The 20,974-nt window shown below is 49.7% G+C and overlaps 1 protein-coding gene across 2 annotated transcripts; it reads right to left on the bottom strand.

The window, feature by feature from the left end:
* Positions 1-885: 885 nt before the first annotated feature.
* LOC146300211 (zinc finger protein DPF3-like) lies at positions 886-20,769 on the bottom strand. 2 transcript variants are annotated; one of them, XM_084681650.1, is made up of 10 exons: positions 20,701-20,769; positions 14,237-14,397; positions 13,441-13,548; positions 11,147-11,271; positions 9,293-9,388; positions 7,566-7,629; positions 6,112-6,246; positions 5,548-5,667; positions 4,290-5,105; positions 886-1,971 (listed from the first exon to the last, which is right to left on the bottom strand). In XM_084681650.1, the coding sequence occupies exons 1-9, from the start codon at positions 20,730-20,732 to the stop codon at positions 4,948-4,950; spliced, it is 999 nt and encodes a 332-aa protein (XP_084537776.1). In that variant the 5' UTR covers positions 20,733-20,769; the 3' UTR covers positions 886-1,971; positions 4,290-4,947. The 2 variants fall into 2 exon arrangements, with proteins under 2 accessions (XP_084537776.1, XP_084537769.1); XM_084681643.1 differs by having other exon boundaries at positions 4,290-5,102; positions 20,701-20,746.
* Positions 20,770-20,974: the final 205 nt, after the last annotated feature.

The following is a 20,974-nucleotide window of genomic DNA, read 5'->3' as shown; positions in this document are numbered from 1 at the left end:
CCGTCTCTCTCCGACGTAGAGACGAGGACAGCACCGAGACCTCCGGGGGGCTATTGCTGTGTCTTCGACTCTTCAACGAGGTATACAGGCTATGTACTATTACATAATTGGTGACATTTGTTACTATGCAGACATCACTGACGAACCATGAGGAACATTGTTTCGTATGGAAGTGCTCCAAGCTAGACCCGTTCATTTGAGAGAACATTGGAAATGGAACAAAACTCTTACTCTCGCGCTTGTCTGAGCGAGCAGAAGCATCCACGACTCCAGACCTTGCTCATGTCACCATGGAAACTCGGTCACCGATAAAAAAAAAAACAATAGTTTTGTTGACAACCCCACCCCCAAAAATTTGCTCTCTTGAGCAGGGTATCAACTGTTGATGACAGGGATCCCTGAGGGAATTCAGTGTTGAGAATGACAGTGAGTGTTTTTTTGTTGTTGTTTTTTTTACACGTCAACAACCAAGTTTCCCTCCTGCATGTGTCATCATCAGCTTGCATCTAGGCTTCTCGTTCTCCACACAAAATGCAGCGAAAACCAAAATGCAGAGGTATTTGACAGTATACACAGAACTCGGCAACTTCATTAAAAAGTCCAGCTTTTGAGTCTTCAGGCACCTTCTACACTTCATAAAAAGAACTAGACTCCGTTACAGAATAAATGGTTCGATATCTTCACGTTGACTTGAGTCCCATCTGTTAGTTACCAGATGTACTAGGGAACACAGCCTGTCCCCGCTTCCCATTTAGTCTGACACGAAATGACACTAAGTACAAATGTTTGTTTTAAACTGATTCTACTGAAAATAACTAAGTCACAGTTCACTGGGGAAAAAAATTGTAAGTGGTAATGAAATATGAATAAGCAGAAAACAGAAAGTTTTCGTCAGAGGTTGTTGTTATTGCAGGGTTTCCTAAAGCTGGGAGGAAATCTGTTGACACTACAGGACATTCCAAACACACAGCTCTCCTCCGATTGGATGTTCAGAACTTCCTGCAGAGGAGTTTCAATCCTTCTCGGCCAACAGCGTACAATCACGTGAAGCAGGGGGCGGGGCTTGGTGTTGACATGCACTGGAGGAGCAGAGTGGCCAGGGGGCCTGAGTAGAGGTAGTGTGGCTGAGCTGGTACCAGAGGGGCCTGTCCAGACACACATCACAACCACCAGCATGAAGACAACTAAGATCATGTGACAGACATGGAGAAGCCTCATAGGAGGAGAGCTCAACGCAGGTTTAGTTGTGTTAGTAATGGGGTTCAGCACCATCTCTGTAGCAGGGGTCATGGCAGGAAGAGTCTTGGTGGTGTGGCAGGCACAGGGATGCAGATGATGACGTCACACTGGCTCACTGTGAAGAGGGACTGGAGGAGGGGGGCACAGGGCGCACAGGGCGCACGCCAGCCTTAGCCTTTAGCAGTGCAGCCTGGCCACAGCGAGAGGCAAGGGGGGGAAATGAAAGTAGGTCCACTGTTGTCCAAATGTTCCATCGATCCATATTCCTTAATGAGGAACCACTTTTAAAACAGAGGAGGTTTGAGTAGCATGGAGCAGTCTGGGGGTGCAGGTGGCTGGCTAGTCTGGAGGGGTCTGGGGGTGCAGGTGGCTGGCCAGTCTGGAGGGGTCTGTGGGTTGCAGGTGGATGGCTAGTCTGGAGGGGTCTGGGGGTGCAGGTGGCTGGCTAGTCTGGAGGGGTCTGGGGGTGCAGGTTGCTGGCTAGTCTGGAGGGGTCTGGGGTGCAGGTGGATGGTTAGTTTGGAGGGGTCTGTGGGTGCAGGTGGCTGGCTAGTCTGGAGGGGTCTGGGGGTGCAGGTGGCTGGCTAGTCTGGAGGGGTCTGTGGGTGCAGGTGGCTGGCTAGTCTGGAGGGGTCTGGGGGTGCAGGTGGATGGCTAGTTTGCCGGCTGGCTAGTCCAGCAGGTTCTTTGGCTCCAGGACCCTCTGGGACCTCATGCCATGGCTCTGTGCTCCTGCAACACAGACACAGAGGCTCAGAACACCCCAGACATGGCAGCAGTACACACAGCCTTCACTCAAGTACAAGTACAGATACTCATGCTTAAAAAAAGACTAAGAAGTAGAAAAGTACATATATTTGTATACAAAATAGTAAAGTACTGATACCAATTTGTTTGACTTAAATACAGTGACAAAGTTAACTTCCCATCTCTGGAACAGCACAGCACAAGCCCCCACACTGACTCTGCCCCCCACACTGACTCTGCCCCCCACACTGACTCTACCCTCCACACTGACTCTGCCCCACACACTGACTCTGCCCCCCACACACTGACTCTGCCCCCCACACTGACTCTGCCCCCCACACTGACTCTGCCCCCCACACACTGACTCTGCCCCACACACTGACTCTGCCCCCCACACACTGACTCTGCCCCCCCCCACACTGACTCTGCCCCCCCCACACTGACTCTGCCCCCCCCACACTGACTCTGCCCCACACACTGACTCTGCCCCCCCCCACACTGACTCTGCCCCCCACACCGACTCTGCCCCCCACACTGACTCTGCCTCCCCACACTGACTCTGCCCCACACACTGACTCTGCCCCCCACACACTGACTCTGCCCTCCACACTGACTCTGCCCCCCCCACACTGACTCTGCCCCCCACACACTGACTCTGCCCTCCACACACTGACTCTGCCCTCCACACTGACTCTGCCCCCCCCACACTGACTCTGCCCCCCCCACACTGACTCTGCCCTCCACACTGACTCTGCCCCACACACTGACTCTGCCCCCCACACACTGACTCTGCCCTCCACACTGACTCTGCCCCCCCCACACTGACTCTGCCCCCCACACACTGACTCTGCCCTCCACACACTGACTCTGCCCTCCACACTGACTCTGCCCCCCCCACACTGACTCTGCCCTCCACACACTGACTCTGCCCTCCACACTGACTCTGCCCCCCCCACACTGACTCTGCCCCCCACACTGACTCTGCCCCCCCCACACTGACTCTGCCCTCCACACTGACTCTGCCCCACACACTGACTCTGCCCCCCACACACTGACTCTGCCCTCCACACTGACTCTGCCCCCCCCACACTGACTCTGCCCCCCCCACACTGACTCTGCCTCCACACACTGACTCTGCCCTCCACACTGACTCTGCCCCACACACTGACTCTGCCCCCCACACACTGACTCTGCCCCCCACACACTGACTCTGCCCTCCACACTGACTCTGCCCCCCCCACACTGACTCTGCCTCCACACACTGACTCTGCCTCCACACACTGACTCTGCCCCCCCCACACTGACTCTGCCTCCACACACTGACTCTGCCCCCCACACACTGACTCTGCCCTCCACACTGACTCTGCCCCCCCCACACTGACTCTGCCTCCACACACTGACTCTGCCCCACACACTGACTCTGCCCCCCACACACTGACTCTGCCCTCCACACTGACTCTGCCCCCCACACACTGACTCTGCCCTCCACACTGACTCTGCCCCCCCCACACTGACTCTGCCCTCCACACTGACTCTGCCCCCCCCACACTGACTCTGCCTCCACACACTGACTCTGCCCCCCACACTGACTCTGCCCCCCCCACACTGACTCTGCCCCCCCCACACTGACTTGGCTGCATGGTTGTACTAATGTCGGCACTTCTGGTAAATCTTATGTTGCTTAAATGAAAACACATCGAGCTGTGCTGATGTTTGTGTCTTGGCCCGGCCACTCTCTCCAAACAGATTTTCAACCTCAAGGATTAACCTGGTTGAATAAAGGTTCAATTCAATGGGGGAGGTTGGATGAGCCTGTTTTAGAAGTATTTTATTTTCAAGGTATTCCTGTCAATTGGATGAACGAGGAAGGTTTTTTTGGATTCCTGAAACCCAAGGATATTTTAGTAATAATCTGACCACTGTGTGACTAATTCATTCAGCCAGTCTCACGAGGGCACAAAGGCGACAGCAACATTTAAGGCAATATTGCAAAACCATACCAGGCCACACCAGGGTTTTATTTTAATAGCGATATCCGCAGTTGTCCTGTTTTCTCCCTTCCATTCCAAACCGTGACCAACGCAGTCTCCCTTCTCTGCAGAATGCAGTAGGCCATCTCACAAATTAACCCCCCCCCCTCTGACAGCAAACCCCACCCTACCACCTTAACCAACAAACCCTACCCTACCACCTTAACAAAAATTTTCTGCGGGAAACCCTGAACACCCAGATGCATCACCCATACCAGAAGCAAGTAACTTTTGTAAAAAATAACGTGAAATACGGTGTCAATCAGTGCTCACCTTGCGACTAACAAACGCTCCTCTTTTAGAATAATCTTCATACACCTCCTCCACTTGCTTCTTTTCATCGACTGATGAATTCCTTCATTTTCACTGTCTTAATCCAGAGAACAGAAAAGCCAAAGCACAATGTCTTAATTCCTCGTCGCAGCCTGACCTCCTAGTCCTGTGACTTCAACCACACAAGGGAAGGACCGTCCTTCCTCTTCCAATCTCAAGTTTAACATTTCAGTCTGAATTTTTGATAAATTATATTAAAAAAAAGAAAAATCTCTGGCAAAATTATCCAAAAGGGAGCAACACAAATGTTTCCAAGCATTCCAGTGTATTTTGTTCGTCTCGTTCTTGCCTCTCGGCTCCAATGAGGGGGAAATATTTATTCTGTTAACCTAGGAGAGCACTTCTCAAAAACCACTGTCAGTTACTCTTCTCCTTTAAAGTTATAAAAAATAAAAACATGTTCATAAATTAATCAACAGTAAATTATTCTACAAGTTCAGTAGATAAAATAACACTTGCAGTTCTGTCCTGAAATCATCATCACCACTTGTGCTAACTGTCTCTTTTCCACAAAACAAAAACATTGACAAAGAAGCAGCAGACTTGTGCCAGAGGTTCTTCCAATTAAAAAATAGTCCTTGGATGGAAGCAGTGCGTCCTATCTGTGTCTGCTGGACAAGCCGTGGCCGTTTGAGGGCAGCTCCTCAAGATCATCATCCTCGAAGCCGTGAAAGGTGGAGGTGTCGCTCTCTGAGGTGGTGCCAAACAGCTCCTCCGCCCCCACCAGAGACCTCTCCTCCTTCTTCCGGCACCCTGCTGGTACACAGGGAGGAAGTGTTGACACAGCAAAATAGCACAGCAACAGCAACCACAACAGCAGGTGTAGAACACAGCCAAGACAAGCTAGGCTTGTAAAAATACATAAAAAAAAAATATATATATATTTTTCACGCTTTTTTGGACAGTTTGTGAGGTGAAGTGTGACAGGACAGGCAGGGAGTGAGACAGAGAGAGGAGGGGAGGGGACATGCTGCACAGGACCAAAGGCGGGATTCAAACCCAGGTTGCTGTGGAAAGGCCTCAGCCCCTGACAGGCATACTCTGCACATGCCTCAGGCCCCCGCAAACAAACAGATTCTAAGCGTTGCCATAGCAAGCTTCTACCGGAGCACAGAGAGGCTGGTGTCATTCCAAGCTCCAGCAGCTACAGGCAGGGGCAGGTCAGGGGCCTCTGGCTGCAGCAGGAGAGCATGCTCACCAGGGAGCCTGCAGGCCTCGCAGGGGGCTCTCTGGCCTGGGTGTCCTGCTCTCCTGTGGGAGCCCCGGCAGTTTGAGCAGCTGTTGTTGGAGATGCTGGACCCGCCCGGAACCTTCAGGCCTGCAGGGAGAGGAGACACGGTCACATGACCCAGAAACTTCCTGAACCCTGACAGACTCTGTCACAACTGCAGTCCCTTTTTACAGCGCTCTGCAGATGTGGTGAACGTAGAGCTTTGGAGGAGTGCTCTCAGTGTCCAAACAATTAAGACACAGAGTTCTATTGTTAGCGCACCATTTTTTTTTTACATCTCTGAGCAAAGTTTGCACAAAAGGAAATTGATGAGAGCAGGAAGACCATGTCTGACCCAGTGGACCCGAGATGCGCAGCAAAAGCTCAACTCAAACATATTTAAGTTCAAAGTTGATTTGCCATTTCAAGTACATTAAAACAATTTGGTGTTGCTCCTCTTGACAGTTTCCTAGCTGCCTGTTTAAACCTAAAATAAATAAATCCTAGTCCTGTATAAGCCATCATTAATGTCAACAATGTGCACAGACTTACGTTTGTGTTTGTCGGGGCGGTGCGTGGCTGGTGACCTGGTCCCGGAGCCCCTCTCTGTTGCTTTGCTCTCCCCCAGATGGGAGTGGGTGTAGTGATAGCTCAGCCCTGTGCGGTTCCTGTAGCGCTTCCCACAGACTGGAATACACACAGAGGCCACATTCAGTTGATCCTGCTCCAGGAGCTGCATGGAATGTACCATAGCAGGTATGAATCTCCTGTGACGGTCGTGCTGCATGTGATCGCTGGGCCATGTGTGCTGTACAGCATCGGGCTTCAAGACTTCCTTCAAAAGGCTTGTTCCTTCACTGTGGTGAGACCTGAAGGACTCTCCTTCAACTACAGAACTCCATAGGTGTTCTGTTTACCATAGCCTTTCAGAACTGAGCTCATGTCCCCGTTCAGTAACACTCTATGACGTGGTCTACAGAATTGTAGGTAGAGATTAAGTATTTAATGAGGAACTGGAGACCATGGAGTTGTGAATAGATCTAATGGAGGTGGATTATCTGCCTCACTAGGAAGGAAGCAGCTGGTTGGTCAGTTTAACCCAGTAGGAGCAGGAGACAGGATCCCTCTGATCAGGAAGAGATGACTGTTAAGAGTCACAACACCAAGTCACTACTCAAATGCATGAGATAGAAGCATACTATACCGGTGTCTCTTTCACCAAACCCACAAGGGAAATTCTACCAACTCTACAAACCACTCCAGTCTACCTAAAGTACCAGCAGAGAAGGCAACAAGTTGATATACCTGAGGCTGAAGATTTTGAGTTATGCTTTTTTTTGTATCTCTCTGAAACAGAGAAAAGACAAAGCAGAACCGAAGGAGAGGAGATGGTGTGAGTATGACTCAGAACGACAACAAGAGAAAAGTCAATACCCCTGCCTGAGGGTTTCCACATGCAAGCTACAAGCTGACTGGACGGTTTGAGACAACACTTTATCATCTCCTGCTCTCGCTGTTTAAGAATCCCATGGAGATACGGTCACCTCTAATTGCTCCAAGAAGGATTGGGAATAAACATAATTCACGACAGGAAGTGGAGATTTGGTCTTAAGTTTTGATTCAAAGTTCATTTTCTGGTTTGTCCAATAAAAAAGAATCCCTGTAAGAGTAGGATCTTGTTCTTTGTAATATTTTTCATAACCATGCCCAAGAGTTAACTGTTCCTCTACCGTTAACATTTTAAAAAGAATCCCTAGAAGGAATCCTAACACCTGGTGATCCAAGATGAGATTGATGGATACACTTACATTTAGTCATTTAGCAGACGCTCTTATCCAGAGCGACTTCAGTAAGTACAGGGACATTCCCCCTGAAGCAAGTAGGGTGAAGTGCCTTGCCCAAGGACACAACGTCATTTTGGCAACCTTCTGATTACGAGCCCAACACCCTCACCGCTTAGCCATCTGACTCCTTATAGTCAGGATAGTGTGAAGGCATGTACTTACTGTCGCAGACGTATGGCTTGTCCTGATCGTCTCTCTCCGTCCTCCGCCGGCCTGTACCTCGACCCTGGGGGAGACAATACATCACCATGGTGACCAGCCTGACCTTCCCTAACAACACATCACCATGGTAACCAGACTGACCCACTCCTGCGGACTGCTGCTCCATCTGGGGAGGGGCCTAAATCATCCATCATGCTAAAGAAAAACTGCATCGCCATTGAATTTCAAACAATCTATCGATCTTGTTTTTGCTGAATGGGTTCATGAGATATGGGGAGAAGGTATTTACATTTTACACAGCGAGACCTGGATCGAATTTTACTTGCAAAGAGAGTCACCAGCAACAGATATGCAAATTCCAACGAGAGCATTCAACTGGAGAGATATAGGCGGGATCACTGCAGTCAGAGCTGAGGCCTGTGTTCCTGCAGTCAGAGCTGAGGCCTCTGTTCCTGCAGTCAGAGCTGAGGCCTGTGTTCCTGCAGTCAGAGCTGAGGCCTGTGTTCCTGCAGTCAGAGCTGAGGCCTGTGTTCCTGCAGTTAGAGCTGAGGCCTGTGTTCCTGCAGTCAGAGCTGAGGCCTGTGTTCCTGCAGTTAGGGCTGAGGCCTGTGTTCCTGCAGTCAGAGCTGAGGCCTGTGTTCCTGCAGTCAGAGCTGAGGCCTGTGTTCCTGCAGTCAGAGCTGAGGCCTGTGTTCCTGCAGTTAGAGCTGAGGCCTGTGTTCCTGCAGTCAGAGCTGAGGCCTGTGTTCCTGCAGTTAGGGCTGAGGCCTGTGTTCCTGCAGTCAGAGCTGAGGCCTGTGTTCCTGCAGTTAGGGCTGAGGCCTGTGTTCCTGCAGTCAGGGCTGAGGCCTGTGTTCCTGCAGTCAGAGCTGAGGCCTGTGTTCCTGCAGTCAGAGCTGAGGCCTGTGTTCCTGCAGTCAGGGCTGAGGCCTGTGTTCCTGCAGTCAGAGCTGAGGCCTGTGTTCCTGCAGTTAGAGCTGAGGCCTGTGTTCCTGCAGTTAGGGCTGAGGCCTGTGTTCCTGCACTCAGAGCTGAGGCCTGTGTTCCTGCAGTTAGGGCTGAGGCCTGTGTTCCTGCAGTCAGGGCTGAGGCCTGTGTTCCTGCAGTCAGAGCTGAGGCCTGTGTTCCTGCAGTCAGAGCTGAGGCCTGTGTTCCTGCAGTCAGAGCTGAGGCCTGTGTTCCTGCAGTCAGAGCTGAGGCCTGTGTTCCTGCAGTCAGAGCTGAGGCCTGTGTTCCTGCAGTTAGGGCTGAGGCCTGTGTTCCTGCAGTCAGAGCTGAGGCCTGTGTTCCTGCAGTCAGGGCTGAGGCCTGTGTTCCTGCAGTCAGAGCTGAGGCCTGTGTTCCTGCAGTCAGGGCTGAGGCCTGTGTTCCTGCAGTTAGGGCTGAGGCCTGTGTTCCTGCAGTCAGAGCTGAGGCCTGTGTTCCTGCAGTTAGGGCTGAGGCCTGTGTTCCTGCAGTCAGAGCTGAGGCCTGTGTTGCCTGTCCTGTTGCTAACGATGTTTTCAGACAATATATGTTTCACCTAGCAACACTTCAGATAAACCAGTGTTCCTTGAGAGATTTTCAAGCCACAAAGTGCTTCTCCGGCACCACAGATGTTCTGACAGCAAGTCCAAAGCAGAGCTGGTGAGAGTCTGTGAATGATTGATGATGCAAGCACAGCCAACCCGACTACACAAACATTTAGCAGTTCTCTCGTGTACAGCTCATCCTCGCTGAACACTTACCCTGCCTTTGCCTCTGTGTCTCCTTTTGGGAGTGTCCACTTCGTAATCCTCATCGTCGTGGAACGCATCTTCCGCAGCATCCGCCTCCAATACCCGCTGTGGGGCAAAGAGAATAATCAACGATTTAACTCTTTTAAACTCTGAAATATTTATTCCGGTTTCATTTTGGAGTGTAAACAGAGCTGAGCTCCACCCTGAAGGAATGTCTGGACCCCAAGGCACATCCACAGTGTTGTGAGGCACATCCACAGTGTTGTGAGGCACATCCACAGTGTTGTGAGGCACATCCACAGTGTTGTGAGGCACATCCACAGTGTTGTGAGGCACATCCACAGTGTTGTGAGGCACATCCACAGTGTTGTGAGGCACATCCACAGTGTTGTGAGGCACATCCACAGTGTTGTGAGGCACATCCACAGTGTTGTGAGGCACATCCACAGTGTTGTGAGGCACATCCACAGTGTTGTGAGGCACATCCACAGTGTTGTGAGGCACATCCTCAGTGTTGTGAGGCACATTCAGTGTTGTGAGGGTGGATGCAGGGAGGCAGACAGGACTGCTGCCCTGTGAATGCACATTTCAATCTCTGGGAAAGAATCTCATCAGTATGGCTTGAGCATGCTGAATACTAGGGAGGCCATGACTTTGCATCAGTCTGGCTCTGGCCTGCACCCAACAACAGAAGACCATGGACTTTGTTTTACAAACCAACAGTTTTCCCCTTTGGGTTTGAATCAATATGATCGAAGAAAAATATATAAATGTATATATACCCAAAACATTTATATAAAAACATTATTTCTCTATTTTGTTAAGAGTTACAATACTAAGGATGTAAAAGCAACACTATTAAATGTAAACCCAGTCCGATACATGATTAGCTCAGGAAATTACTACCCAAAACAAACACACATTTCACAAGTTAGAACATGGGTTAGGGTCAGAGAAGGACCATATGGTTTGTCATACTTCTCATTACCCTGCTCACACTAACTAAAACAAGGTGTTGGTATCGCCATAGCAACGTGTGTTCCAGCCTGTCTGTGCAAGCCGTTGGTGGGACTCACAGACCACACTTCCAGTTTACAGTAAACACGCTCAACTATGGGGTGGTGTCAGAGCGTGCAGAGACCATCAGCACACCAGCTTTGGGCTGTTCTCTACTAGCTGCCTCTTGCAAGATCTCTCTCTGTAACTACAACCAGGGGCGAATCTAGGTTCCCACTTTTGGAGGGGCTAAGCCCCTAGATAAAACCTATTTTTTTTCCTGTGACCCAGCAAAACTAGGGGGGTCTGGGGGCATGTTCCCCCAGAATACATTTTTGAAAATATCCTTTTAAATAGTGTCCTCTAGTGGTTTCTAGAAAGAGAAATTAACAAATTTAGATTTAAAATATGAAAAAAAAAAAAAAAAGGGTTAAGGTTTTTTTTGGGGGGGTTAGATACGCCCATGACTACAACTTCACGCATCCTGCATGAACGGGCTACTGATGTGTTTTGAGGGGATATGTTGAGAGGCAGAGAATAAAATATAAATCATATAACGAACAACAGGATAAAAGTAAATCTCGTACAGACCAGCTAGCACACACACTGACGCAAGCTACAATACAGATATCGTACTTGTTCAGTGTTTAACAGGGAAGTCAATCAACTGAACCAACGAAGTCATTCAGCTGACCCTCTGCAAATATAAATGCTAGTTTTACATTTTATTCATTTAGCAGACACTTTTATCCAAAGCGACATACAAACAGGGGCCGGGTTTGCCTGAGGCTGCATTATCTCTAGTGGTCAGGAGTCAAGACGAGGTCTCTCTGCAGACTGAAGCGCGGCTCCATCTTACTGTCTCACCTGGATCTCTAAGAGACTCTCTTCCTCCTTCGAGTTGTTTCTCTTGTCCAGACCTTCTCCTCGTAGCAAAGCCTCCAGAGTGGTGCTCTGGTTGGGCAGGGAGTCCTTTGACATCACACCCCCATCTGGATCAAGACAAAGAACCCAGATCATAAGCACATGCAAAGTTAACTGTAAATTAACATAACTTCCAACTAAAATGTCGCACACATCATGCTGGAGATGAGGGAGCCATGAGAACTCCAGAGCAGCAGGAAATCAGTCAAATCAGACTAAAGCTATTTTAACCGTTTGTTTAAAATGTAACTTTATGGTAAAAAAATCTACTGTTACAAGTTCTTTCTACAGTCTGGAGTACAGCACTCACATTATACTGTACATACTGCTTACTGTAATGCAGTATTAAAGAGACTCATTAATAATTTCTGGAGAGCTTAGCACTTAGCACATTAGAATGCTAATGCTAACAAGGGCCGGACCAGTCCCTGGTTTCACACAACACGGCTAACGCTAAACTGCCAACTGGGTGACTGAACACCATGAGTGTAGCCCTACTGCAGACTGCTCCTGGGAATCTGTAGGGGAAGGTTAGTCTGTCGATTGAGTGAACAGTCCTTCCAGTGCAAACACTTAATTGACGACTCCCTTTGGTGTCGAGATAATGCCAAAACAAACAGGAGCTGGAGTGGATCAAGTGGTGGGAAAGAGACCAACGTGTGAGAGGGAGTACATTCTAGTCATCTTGTTTACTCAAGATTCACTCTCGACTGTAAGGCTCACAGTCAACCGGTAGCCTTGTGGTGTTTGAAAAGAGAACATTTTTCAAAAGCATCAACTCGTGGTTATTATCATACCTTCGCAGCCTCTCGTTTCAGTGTGGCTCACTGCACAGGCTCTCTCTCTTTCTCTGAATCTCTCTCTCCCTATCTATGTGCACTTGGTGAAGCAAGACTGTATGGGCACTGGTGTAGATAAGAGGAGAGGAGGGGGAGGCAGCCAGGGGGGAGGAAGCCAGGGTGGAGGCAGCCAGGGGGAGGCAGCGAGGGGGAGGCAGCGAGGGGGAGGCAGCCAGGGGGAGGCAGCAGGGTGGAGGCAGCCAGGGGGAGGCAGCCAGGGGGAGGCAGCCAGGGGGAGGCAGCCAGGGGGAGGCAGCCGGGTGGAGGCAGCCAGGGGGAGGCAGCCAGGGGGAGGCAGCCAGGGGGAGGCAGCCAGGTGTGTTTATGTGGAGGACGCTCTCTCATGCAAGCCCTCAGCATTGTGTCTGCACACGTTGACTTTCAACTCTCTGTGACTAGACAGCCTGCCCCCTGGGAGCTGGAGGCTAAAAATAGCAGCCAACGGCACAAGCTGATCCTGCATGCAGCCTCAGTCTGCATCTCTACATCTACATGCTGCATCTACCATCTACCATCTCCAACCTTCATCTACCAGCTCCAGCCAGCCAGTCTCTACCGCCTCCAGCCAATCAGCCCACAGAGTTCTCTGGCTGCAGACCTGCCTTAGCTACTCTGCCCAGCAACAGGAGAAGCTGCTGGTCTTGTACTGGTCCTACAGACTGGTTCTGCACTGGTCCTCCAGCCTCTGCTGGTTGCTCACAGGCATGGTGTCAGTCCTACTGACAAGGATGGTTGGTGGACGGGCGTCTCAGTACCAGGCACTGTAAGATGTGAGAGCGCTCTGAGAACAATAGGACACTGTAGACCTGTGGTAGATGTAAGGGCCAAACAAACACTGGATTTCTTTCTACTTCTCGCTAGTTCTCCCTCTCTGACAGAGTGAGAGAGAGAGAAAGACACACAGCAGACCAGGCGTGTGTGTGTGTGTGTGTGTGTGTGTGTATGTGTGTGTATGTGTGTGTGTGTGTGTGTGGTAATGTAATAAATGGAGCAGAGTGAGAGAGAGGGTGGTGTCAGAGCTTATCTGCCTGCCAGTCTGGTACGGACAAATTCCATTTCATAACGTTTATTAAATAGAGTTGGTGGTGAGTCCTGTCTTTTAGCTACCAGCAGTGGGAAATGTAATTGCACATTCTGCTTCCTACCAAACAAGTTTACAGGTTCACTGAACACAACTGTTGTATTTTTTTTTCTCCTCATGAAATGTGACTGATGGGCTTTTCGTTTTCCACACCGAAAGTGAATAATGGGCTTTCAGTGAGATTACCTCAGATCATCATCAGTAATCTCAAGATGTGATGGAGTGGGAGAAGAGAGCCCTGGACAGTTCACACAGTAGCAGAGCAGTGCAGTAACAGGTGTGAGTGCGTGTGTACAAGTGTGTAGTGTGTGTCGTACCTAACTGCAGACCACACAGGCCAAGGCGAGGATCCATAGAGGTGTGAAGCCGCCTCTTCTTCCTCCAGCAGCGAGCGGGGTACGTATACATCTGCCCTGCAGACACTCCTGCACACACACACACAGTTTCACCACGAGCAGTTTACACCTCAAAGCACAGGCCTTAGGGGCTCACAGTGCACAGCCTAACTTACTGTACACTGTTAAACACATGCTGCACAATCATAGGGACTAGATCTGAAGCCCTAGACTTGTGACGCCTGTGCTGGACTGTTGTGGTGGGGTTTGTTCCTGTTTCAGTGTGCTGGGACGGCCTCTCTCATACCTGAGTGTTCTAGATATTTCCCTGCTCTAACACACCTGCTTCAAATGAAAGGGTAGTTTATCAAGCTCAGTAGTAGCCTGATAACGACTGTTCCTTTGAATGATGTGTGTTGGAGTAGGGAAACATCTCCAACACACACCTGGGTCCTGACGACCAGGGAGGAGAGAGGTTGCCAGGAGACAGAAGTGGACGGTGGGAGGGAAACATCTAGAACAGTCAGGGTCCACTGTCAATCAGGAGAATCAGGGTCCACCTGATTCAAATGAATAGGAGTTATCAGGCTTCCACAGAGCTGGATAACAACCCATTCATTTGAATCAATGAAGGTGTTGGAGCAGGGAATGCAGGACAGTGGACCCTGAGGACCAGGGTTGAAGAGGACCAGGGTTGAAGAGGACCAGGGTTGAAGAGGACCAGGGTTGAAGAGGACCAGGGTTGAAGAGGACCAGGGTTGATGCCCGGTGTACCCACCAGGGCTGCGATGGTGGCGCTCCATCCAGATGTAGCAGTTGTTCTGAGCCACGCCGGTCTGGGAGTCCAGGAAGGGCAGCCGGACGCTCCGCTCAGCGCACAGCCGGGCGTTGTAGCTGCGACACTGTTCAATAGCCTCCTGGTAGAACTGGTCACCCAACCTGCAGGCCACCAGGAGAACGAGAGCTTAGCCGGGGTGTCAGGAGCACAAGATAGGACCTCTTCCTGGCTCTGACTTCATATACAATGTCTTAACAAGGCCCAAAACAAGGAATATTATAGGATATATAGGAGTACAGGTTTGGAGTTCTGGTAGGAGCCAGAATGCCAAACATCCCAAAGAAACATGAGCTCTTCACACATTCTACAAAGAACAGTAACACATGTCAACTCTCTGACCCTTCTAATACTCGTAAACAACCACGGATGCAGGGTCAAAGACCACTCCATTAGCAGCCAAGCTGGATGGAAATCAGAAAAAGGGTTGACCTGCAATCAAAGTTAATCAATGGGACAAACAGGGTCTGATAATAAGCCCATCATCCTCCAATCAGAGAGACAGGGGCTGAACGTAACTGTTGTGATGCAGGCTGAACTTTGCCGAGATGGCTTTCAAGCTGTCACAACCTCGGGGTCCAGGGCTGGGTCACATGACTGATTCTACACAGTGAGCTATGGCTGCTATTTAGGGAATGAATCAATGAGGGTGATGATTAAGCCAGGGTATCACAATGTAGAGAGCCTGTTGGAATAGGAGTCGTACCACTAACATCCATCTACTATCTACAGATTTAGGCCACAAACGATCATGATGTATTTGAGATGAATGGATTGCGATGGTTGATCAGAGGTTTGCCAGTTCTGGTGTGTGCTGGTTGGTGCTGCTCGCACTGTGTTGATCAGAGGGTTGCCAGTTCTGGTGTGTGCTGGTTGGTTCTGCTCGCACTGTGTTGATCAGAGGGTTGCCAGTTCTGGTGTGTGCTGGTTGGTGCTGCTCGCACTGTGCCAGGGCCATGTGGGAGCCCCTCGGGGCATTACTGTTAATATTCACTGTGAAAGGGGGAAGGAGATTTCACATTCACAGTCTCCATTCCTGCCACACGCCCAATATGGTAATTAGCCTTCCTAATTAATCTCTGCAGAGCCTGAAGCAACCAGACAGGTTTTAATTTGCCTATATCAAAGCAGGACCAGGCTAATGCAGCACCTAAAACAATGGCAGCCTCCTACCTAACGACAGTACTGCTCTGTTGGATGTTGTTAGGTGGGCCGAACGACTCGGGACACTATTGGTTCCACAGGAAACAGCAGCACACAGAGGTTTTTAATCTGCGTAACGTAGCAAGATGTCGATATAATAAATGTCCTCCACATGTTCCAAATTACAATATTAGCAGGCGGCCATTTTGAAAGAGTATTAATGAGCTGTTGTAGACACAGCTTACCGTCTCGACTCAAACCTAGCTGGTCTGGAACCAGGCAGGAAGGCTGCGAGCTGTAAAATGCATATCAGCCTTATTTTACTCTCTCTCTCTTTTCTCTCTCTCTCCCTCTCCACTCCTTGATTAGACCATTTCCAGCAGATAAACAGACATGTTTGGAATGTTGTCCTTCACAGAGGAAAGCTCTGCGGGTGATACAAAGACACAGTGTTGGAGGATTCTGGGAGACGGAGACAGCATGTTCATGTGATTGGGAAGAGCACGCAGACCCAAGCCCACAACGCAGGGAGAGACAGACAGGTGTGAGAGACAGACAGGAGTGAGAGACAGACAGGAGTGAGAGACAGACAGGGTGAGAGACAGACAGTAGTGAGAGACAGACAGGAGTGAGAGACAGACAGGGTGAGAGACAGACAGGAGTGAGAGACAGACAGGAGCGAGAGACAGACAGGGTGAGAGACAGACAGGAGTGAGAGACAGACAGGGTGAGAGACAGACAGGGTGAGAGACAGACAGGGTGAGAGACAGACAGGAGCGAGAGACAGACAGGGTGAGAGACAGACAGGAGCGAGAGACAGACAGGGTGAGAGACAGACAGGAGTGAGAGATAGACAGGGTGAGAGACAGACAGGGTGAGAGACAGACAGGAGTGAGAGACAGACAGGGTGAGAGACAGACAGGAGTGAGACAGACAGGGTGAGAGACAGACAGGGTGAGAGACAGACAGGGTGAGAGACAGACAGGAGCGAGAGACAGACAGGAGCGAGAGACAGACAGGGTGAGAGACAGACAGGAGTGAGAGACAGACAGGGTGAGAGACAGACAGGAGTGAGAGATAGACAGGGTGAGAGACAGACAGGAGTGAGACAGACAGGGTGAGAGACAGACAGGAGTGAGAGACAGACAGGGTGAGAGACAGACAGGAGTGAGACAGACAGGGTGAGAGACAGACAGGGTGAGAGACAGACAGGGTGAGAGACAGACAGGGTGAGAGACAGACAGGAGCGAGAGACAGACAGGGTGAGAGACAGACAGGAGTGAGAGATAGACAGGGTGAGAGACAGACAGGAGTGAGACAGACAGGGTGAGAGACAGACAGGAGTGAGAGACAGACAGGGTGAGAGACAGACAGGAGTGAGACAGACAGGGTGAGAGACAGACAGGGTGAGAGACAGACAGGGTGAGAGACAGACAGGAGCGAGAGACAGACAGGAGCGAGAGACAGACAGGGTGAGAGACAGACAGGAGTGAGAGACAGACAGGGTGAGAGACAGACAGGTGTGAGAGACAGACAGGGTGAGAGACAGACAGGAGTGAGAGACAGACAGGTGTGAGAGACAGACAGGGTGAGAGACAGACAGGTGTGAGAGACAGACAGGTGTAAGAGACGCATAGAGAAAGACACAGATCAGAAAGGCTGAGTGTGTTACTTCCAAAAATGTTTCAGACCAAAGCTACTTTGTCAGTTGAAATATGAAGATGACAAAAAGACGAACAAAGTTAATGTCCGAGACCATAAAGAGATCCAACTCCTCTTTCGAGGAAATGAACAGGAAGGAGTTTTAAACTGAGTAAATACCATACACCAACCCACAGACCTACATGGCAACACCAACACGTTTCCAGACAGTCGTTTACCCCAAAACACACTGCGAGACTGATAGCCACGTGTTTACATGACAGGACAACCAATCCTGTTTACTTCCTCATTCTGGCTGGGCTTAAGTGGGCCTGGAACCATGCTAGAAGCACACTCAGAAAGCAGCTTAATGTCTTTGCAAATGTTGTGGGCTCTCTCTACACAACACAGAACGTGTTCAAAGGAATGGAGACCACTTGAGTCAAAGGGTGACAGCAGGAAGAGTCTCTCAGGGGGTCCCCACTGAGGGGAAGAGAAGACCAACAACCAGTAAAAGTCACGTTGAAAGCTCACCTCTGTCCTCAAGTAACTCTTTCTGCTCTAGAGAAACTGTCTCTGTTCCACAGTAATTGTCTCTCTGTTCCACAGTAACTGTCTCTCTGTTCCACAGTAACTGTCTCTCTGTTCCACAGTAACTGTCTCTCTGTTCCACAGTAACTGTCAGGATGTCTCTTGTGAGGGAGCGTTGCCCAGAGCAGCAGTGTCTGTGTACTAGGTGACACGTCTCTCTGACACTCCGGATGAGAGAGGAGTCTAACAGGCCAGGAGGTGACGTAACCGTCTCTCCCTCACTCTCCTGTCCTCCGCCCCCTAACTCAGGGGCCCCGGCAAGTCATTGAAGTGGTCTCAGTGCTGTTCCAAGGCCGTGAGGAACCAGAGCAAACCAGAAACAGACACTGCATGTGCAGAGCCTCAGGTATCTGGAAGGCCCAGGCTGACAGATACAGATGTGTGTTTGTGATGTGGCCAGGGGGCAGGGAAGGGGACAAAGACACGTCTTGTGGCCTCCAGGGCCCCACTATCAGTGTGCTCCTGTCAACGGTCTGGGCTGTTATGTCAACTGTCGCAAGCCCGCTACAAGTGCTAAAACATATTTTGAATACTTGAGAACTAACAGTTAACATACAGTTGTGCAGGAATGTATATTCAGTCAAATCAGAAGTTGAGCACCCTTTTGCACTCAATAGTTGTATTACACAGTAACAACAAACAGTTTAGTAACTTACGTGGAAATACAATTCGCGGGACAAGTTATTTTTAATAACAGCTTTTTTTTTCCCTCCTCTGTTCTAGTAAAGCAGCCATCTTGTGTCTCTGCAGGTGCATGGCTTCTTCACAGGAAGTGCTGCTGCACCACAGTGAGGAGGGCCCAGAGAGAGTGACTGCATCCTGACAACAAGCTGCTGATTACACCCATCAGCGTGACAGAGCCGGGGTGAGGGCAGGAGGAAAAGCAGACCCTACACCTCCACACTGCAGCTCTCAGATCAACACATACTGCCTGCCTCTCACACAGCACAACCAACAACACCACACGGGGAACATTGGAGAGGGGAATTTCACATTTAAAAAGCTGTTTACAGTGTTTCTCTCTCTCTCTCCTTCTCCCTCTCTCTCTCCCTCTCTCTCCTTCTCCCTCTCTCTCTCTCCCCCTCTCTCTCTCCCCCCTCTCTCTCTCTCCTTCTCCCTCTCTCTCTCCTTCTCTCTCTCTCTCTCTCTCCCCCTCTCTCTCTCTCCTTCTCCCTCCTTTTCTCGAATGGAAGAATGCGTAGAAGGCCTCACATAGAGATTCAAACGCACACGAAAAGAATCGTTTTTCCTAGACCAACCCCATTTCAAACTCAAAACGACCACTGAATGATCTCAAGGGAGCACAGGAACAGGGTCGCACTGGCCCCACGTGAGCAGGATCCAATTAGTGCCAAGTGCGCCTAATTATAATCTGACAAACGTGTGAAACGAAGTCAGAAACCCGAGACAGTGGCTAATTATAGCAGATTGAAACACTCCATTAAGCGCAGTTTATAGCAAGGAGACATTCCACATCAGAATGCTAAGACATCTGAGAGATGAAAGGTGCTTGACATTCGATTCTACGGGGGCTCTGATCCAGCTGGAGGATAAGGTGCTTTAAGAGAACATACGCCTAAATCCCATGAGATCGTGAAAAGGCAGCGAGTCACCCAGACAGGGACAGAGCCGTGAGCGAGGCAGGATAAACGAGGCAGGATAGACGAGGCAGGATGAACAAGGCAGGATGAACGAGCCAGGATGAACGAGGCAGGATGAACGAGGCAGGATGAACGAGGCAGGATGAACGAGGCAGGATGAACGAGGCAGGATGAACGAGGCAGGATGAACGAGGCAGGATGAACGAGGCAGGAAGGGGGCACATGAGCAGCGTGGAGGTCCACTCCTACCCTGCATTCAGAAATATAAAGGCCCATCAACAACAGCAACAGTGCGTGTGTGTGTGTGTGGTGGTGTATGGTGTGTGAGTATGTGTGTGTGGTATGTGTGTGTATAGGCTGGAGCCCCCTCCCCTGCCCCAGTCGGGACCACGGGGGGGCCAGGGTACCTATGTAGAGCAGCAGATGGGGCTACTGTGTGTGCCCCACACTTCCTCACTGTCGGAGCATCTCTTGACAGATGGGACCTGGATCCCGGACCCAGCTAATCTGCACCACTCCTCCACTTAAAGGCACAGGAAGTTACAGCCTGCCTCACACCTCACCTCCTTCACCATCATACCGCACCGTTCACGAGGCGACAGTGGGATTGTTGTGCCTGCTTTACTGACAAGCGTAGAGGGTGTTCATTGTAAAGCAATGTACCAGTAAGCAGTTCTGCCTTCTCGTCTAAGGTAACGCCAGGCCTAGAGAAAACACCGGCTAGAACAAAGGGTAAATTCTGTATCTCTGGTGTATTTTGTTCTTCGTGCGCACCGGCTACAATGCTGTAGGATTGGATGCAAGTAGAAAGAACCGTTGTTTTACAGAAAGGTTTTTTTTTTTTTTTTTTTCGAAACAGTGCTCAAAATACTGTCACTTTTTCGGAAGGCAAATTCAAAATGCCTCCTCCCTTGTTTTACCGGGTCCTGACCACATCTGCGCTCGAGGAGCTAAAGTTGACATGTCGACTATCCACACCAACTGTAAATGACTCTTGGAATGTCAAATGTTATTCTGCAGATATCGGCCTTTAACCTTAATCTACCCCTTCACGTGCAATTTGCTTTCAATCATCCCGGCTACAGTGCAAGGCTTTTGTTCAGACTTTGTAGGCGATTCTAGTTATTTGGAAACCCGAATAAAAATCGGTCTGATGGTTTGGAGTAAATTTGGAATGAAAAGCAGCATGCAGTCGAAATGGCATGATACACATGTGGGAGAAAAATGTGAAGTCATGACTGTCAAATAAAAACTAAGCAGGCTACTTTGGAGAATGGACTATGCAAGTAGAAAGCCATTAAATGCAACGACAGTTCAACCAGTCTTTGCATAGTCTTGAATTTTGTAATTTGTCCGATTAGCCTACTTACAAACTAGACATTGGAAACAAAGTAACAGTATAGAATTCCAGCAATTTGTCAAATTACTTACGCTTTTAGTGGATTCTGAATGACAGCCGCCATTTTGCTACAATGTAACGCAATATGAGCGTCTTGCAGTTCTGAGGGAAACCTACGAAAAAGCAACCAATCAGAGCTCGTGTTGAAACCGTTAGCCAATACATTGGCAGTACATGTGAATAAAGGCGTGGTTTACAGAGTGAACTGTCAAAATAATTTTAAAGGGTTCTCCCTGTATTTATATTATACAAAACTAAATACCCATACTTTTAAAGAGACATAGTCGGTTCGCGCCGCTGGACTTC

Source organism: Hypomesus nipponensis, chromosome 3 (genome assembly GCF_054491055.1).
Source record: "Hypomesus nipponensis isolate SF chromosome 3, ASM5449105v1, whole genome shotgun sequence".
NCBI lineage: Eukaryota > Metazoa > Chordata > Actinopteri > Osmeriformes > Osmeridae > Hypomesus > Hypomesus nipponensis.
This window is presented reverse-complemented; position numbering and strand designations above follow the sequence as displayed.

Excerpts from the sequence above, each read along its gene's own strand:
- LOC146300211 (XM_084681650.1), bottom strand. The coding sequence starts at position 20,732 with ATGGCGGCTGTCATTCAGAATCCACTAAAAGC. Across the intron at positions 14,398-20,700 it reads ATTCAGAATCCACTAAAAGC|GTTGGGTGACCAGTTCTACC; the intron begins GTAAGTAATTTG and ends GGTGGCCTGCAG. Across the intron at positions 9,389-11,146 it reads AGAGTCTCTTAGAGATCCAG|CGGGTATTGGAGGCGGATGC; the intron begins GTGAGACAGTAA and ends TTTGCCCCACAG.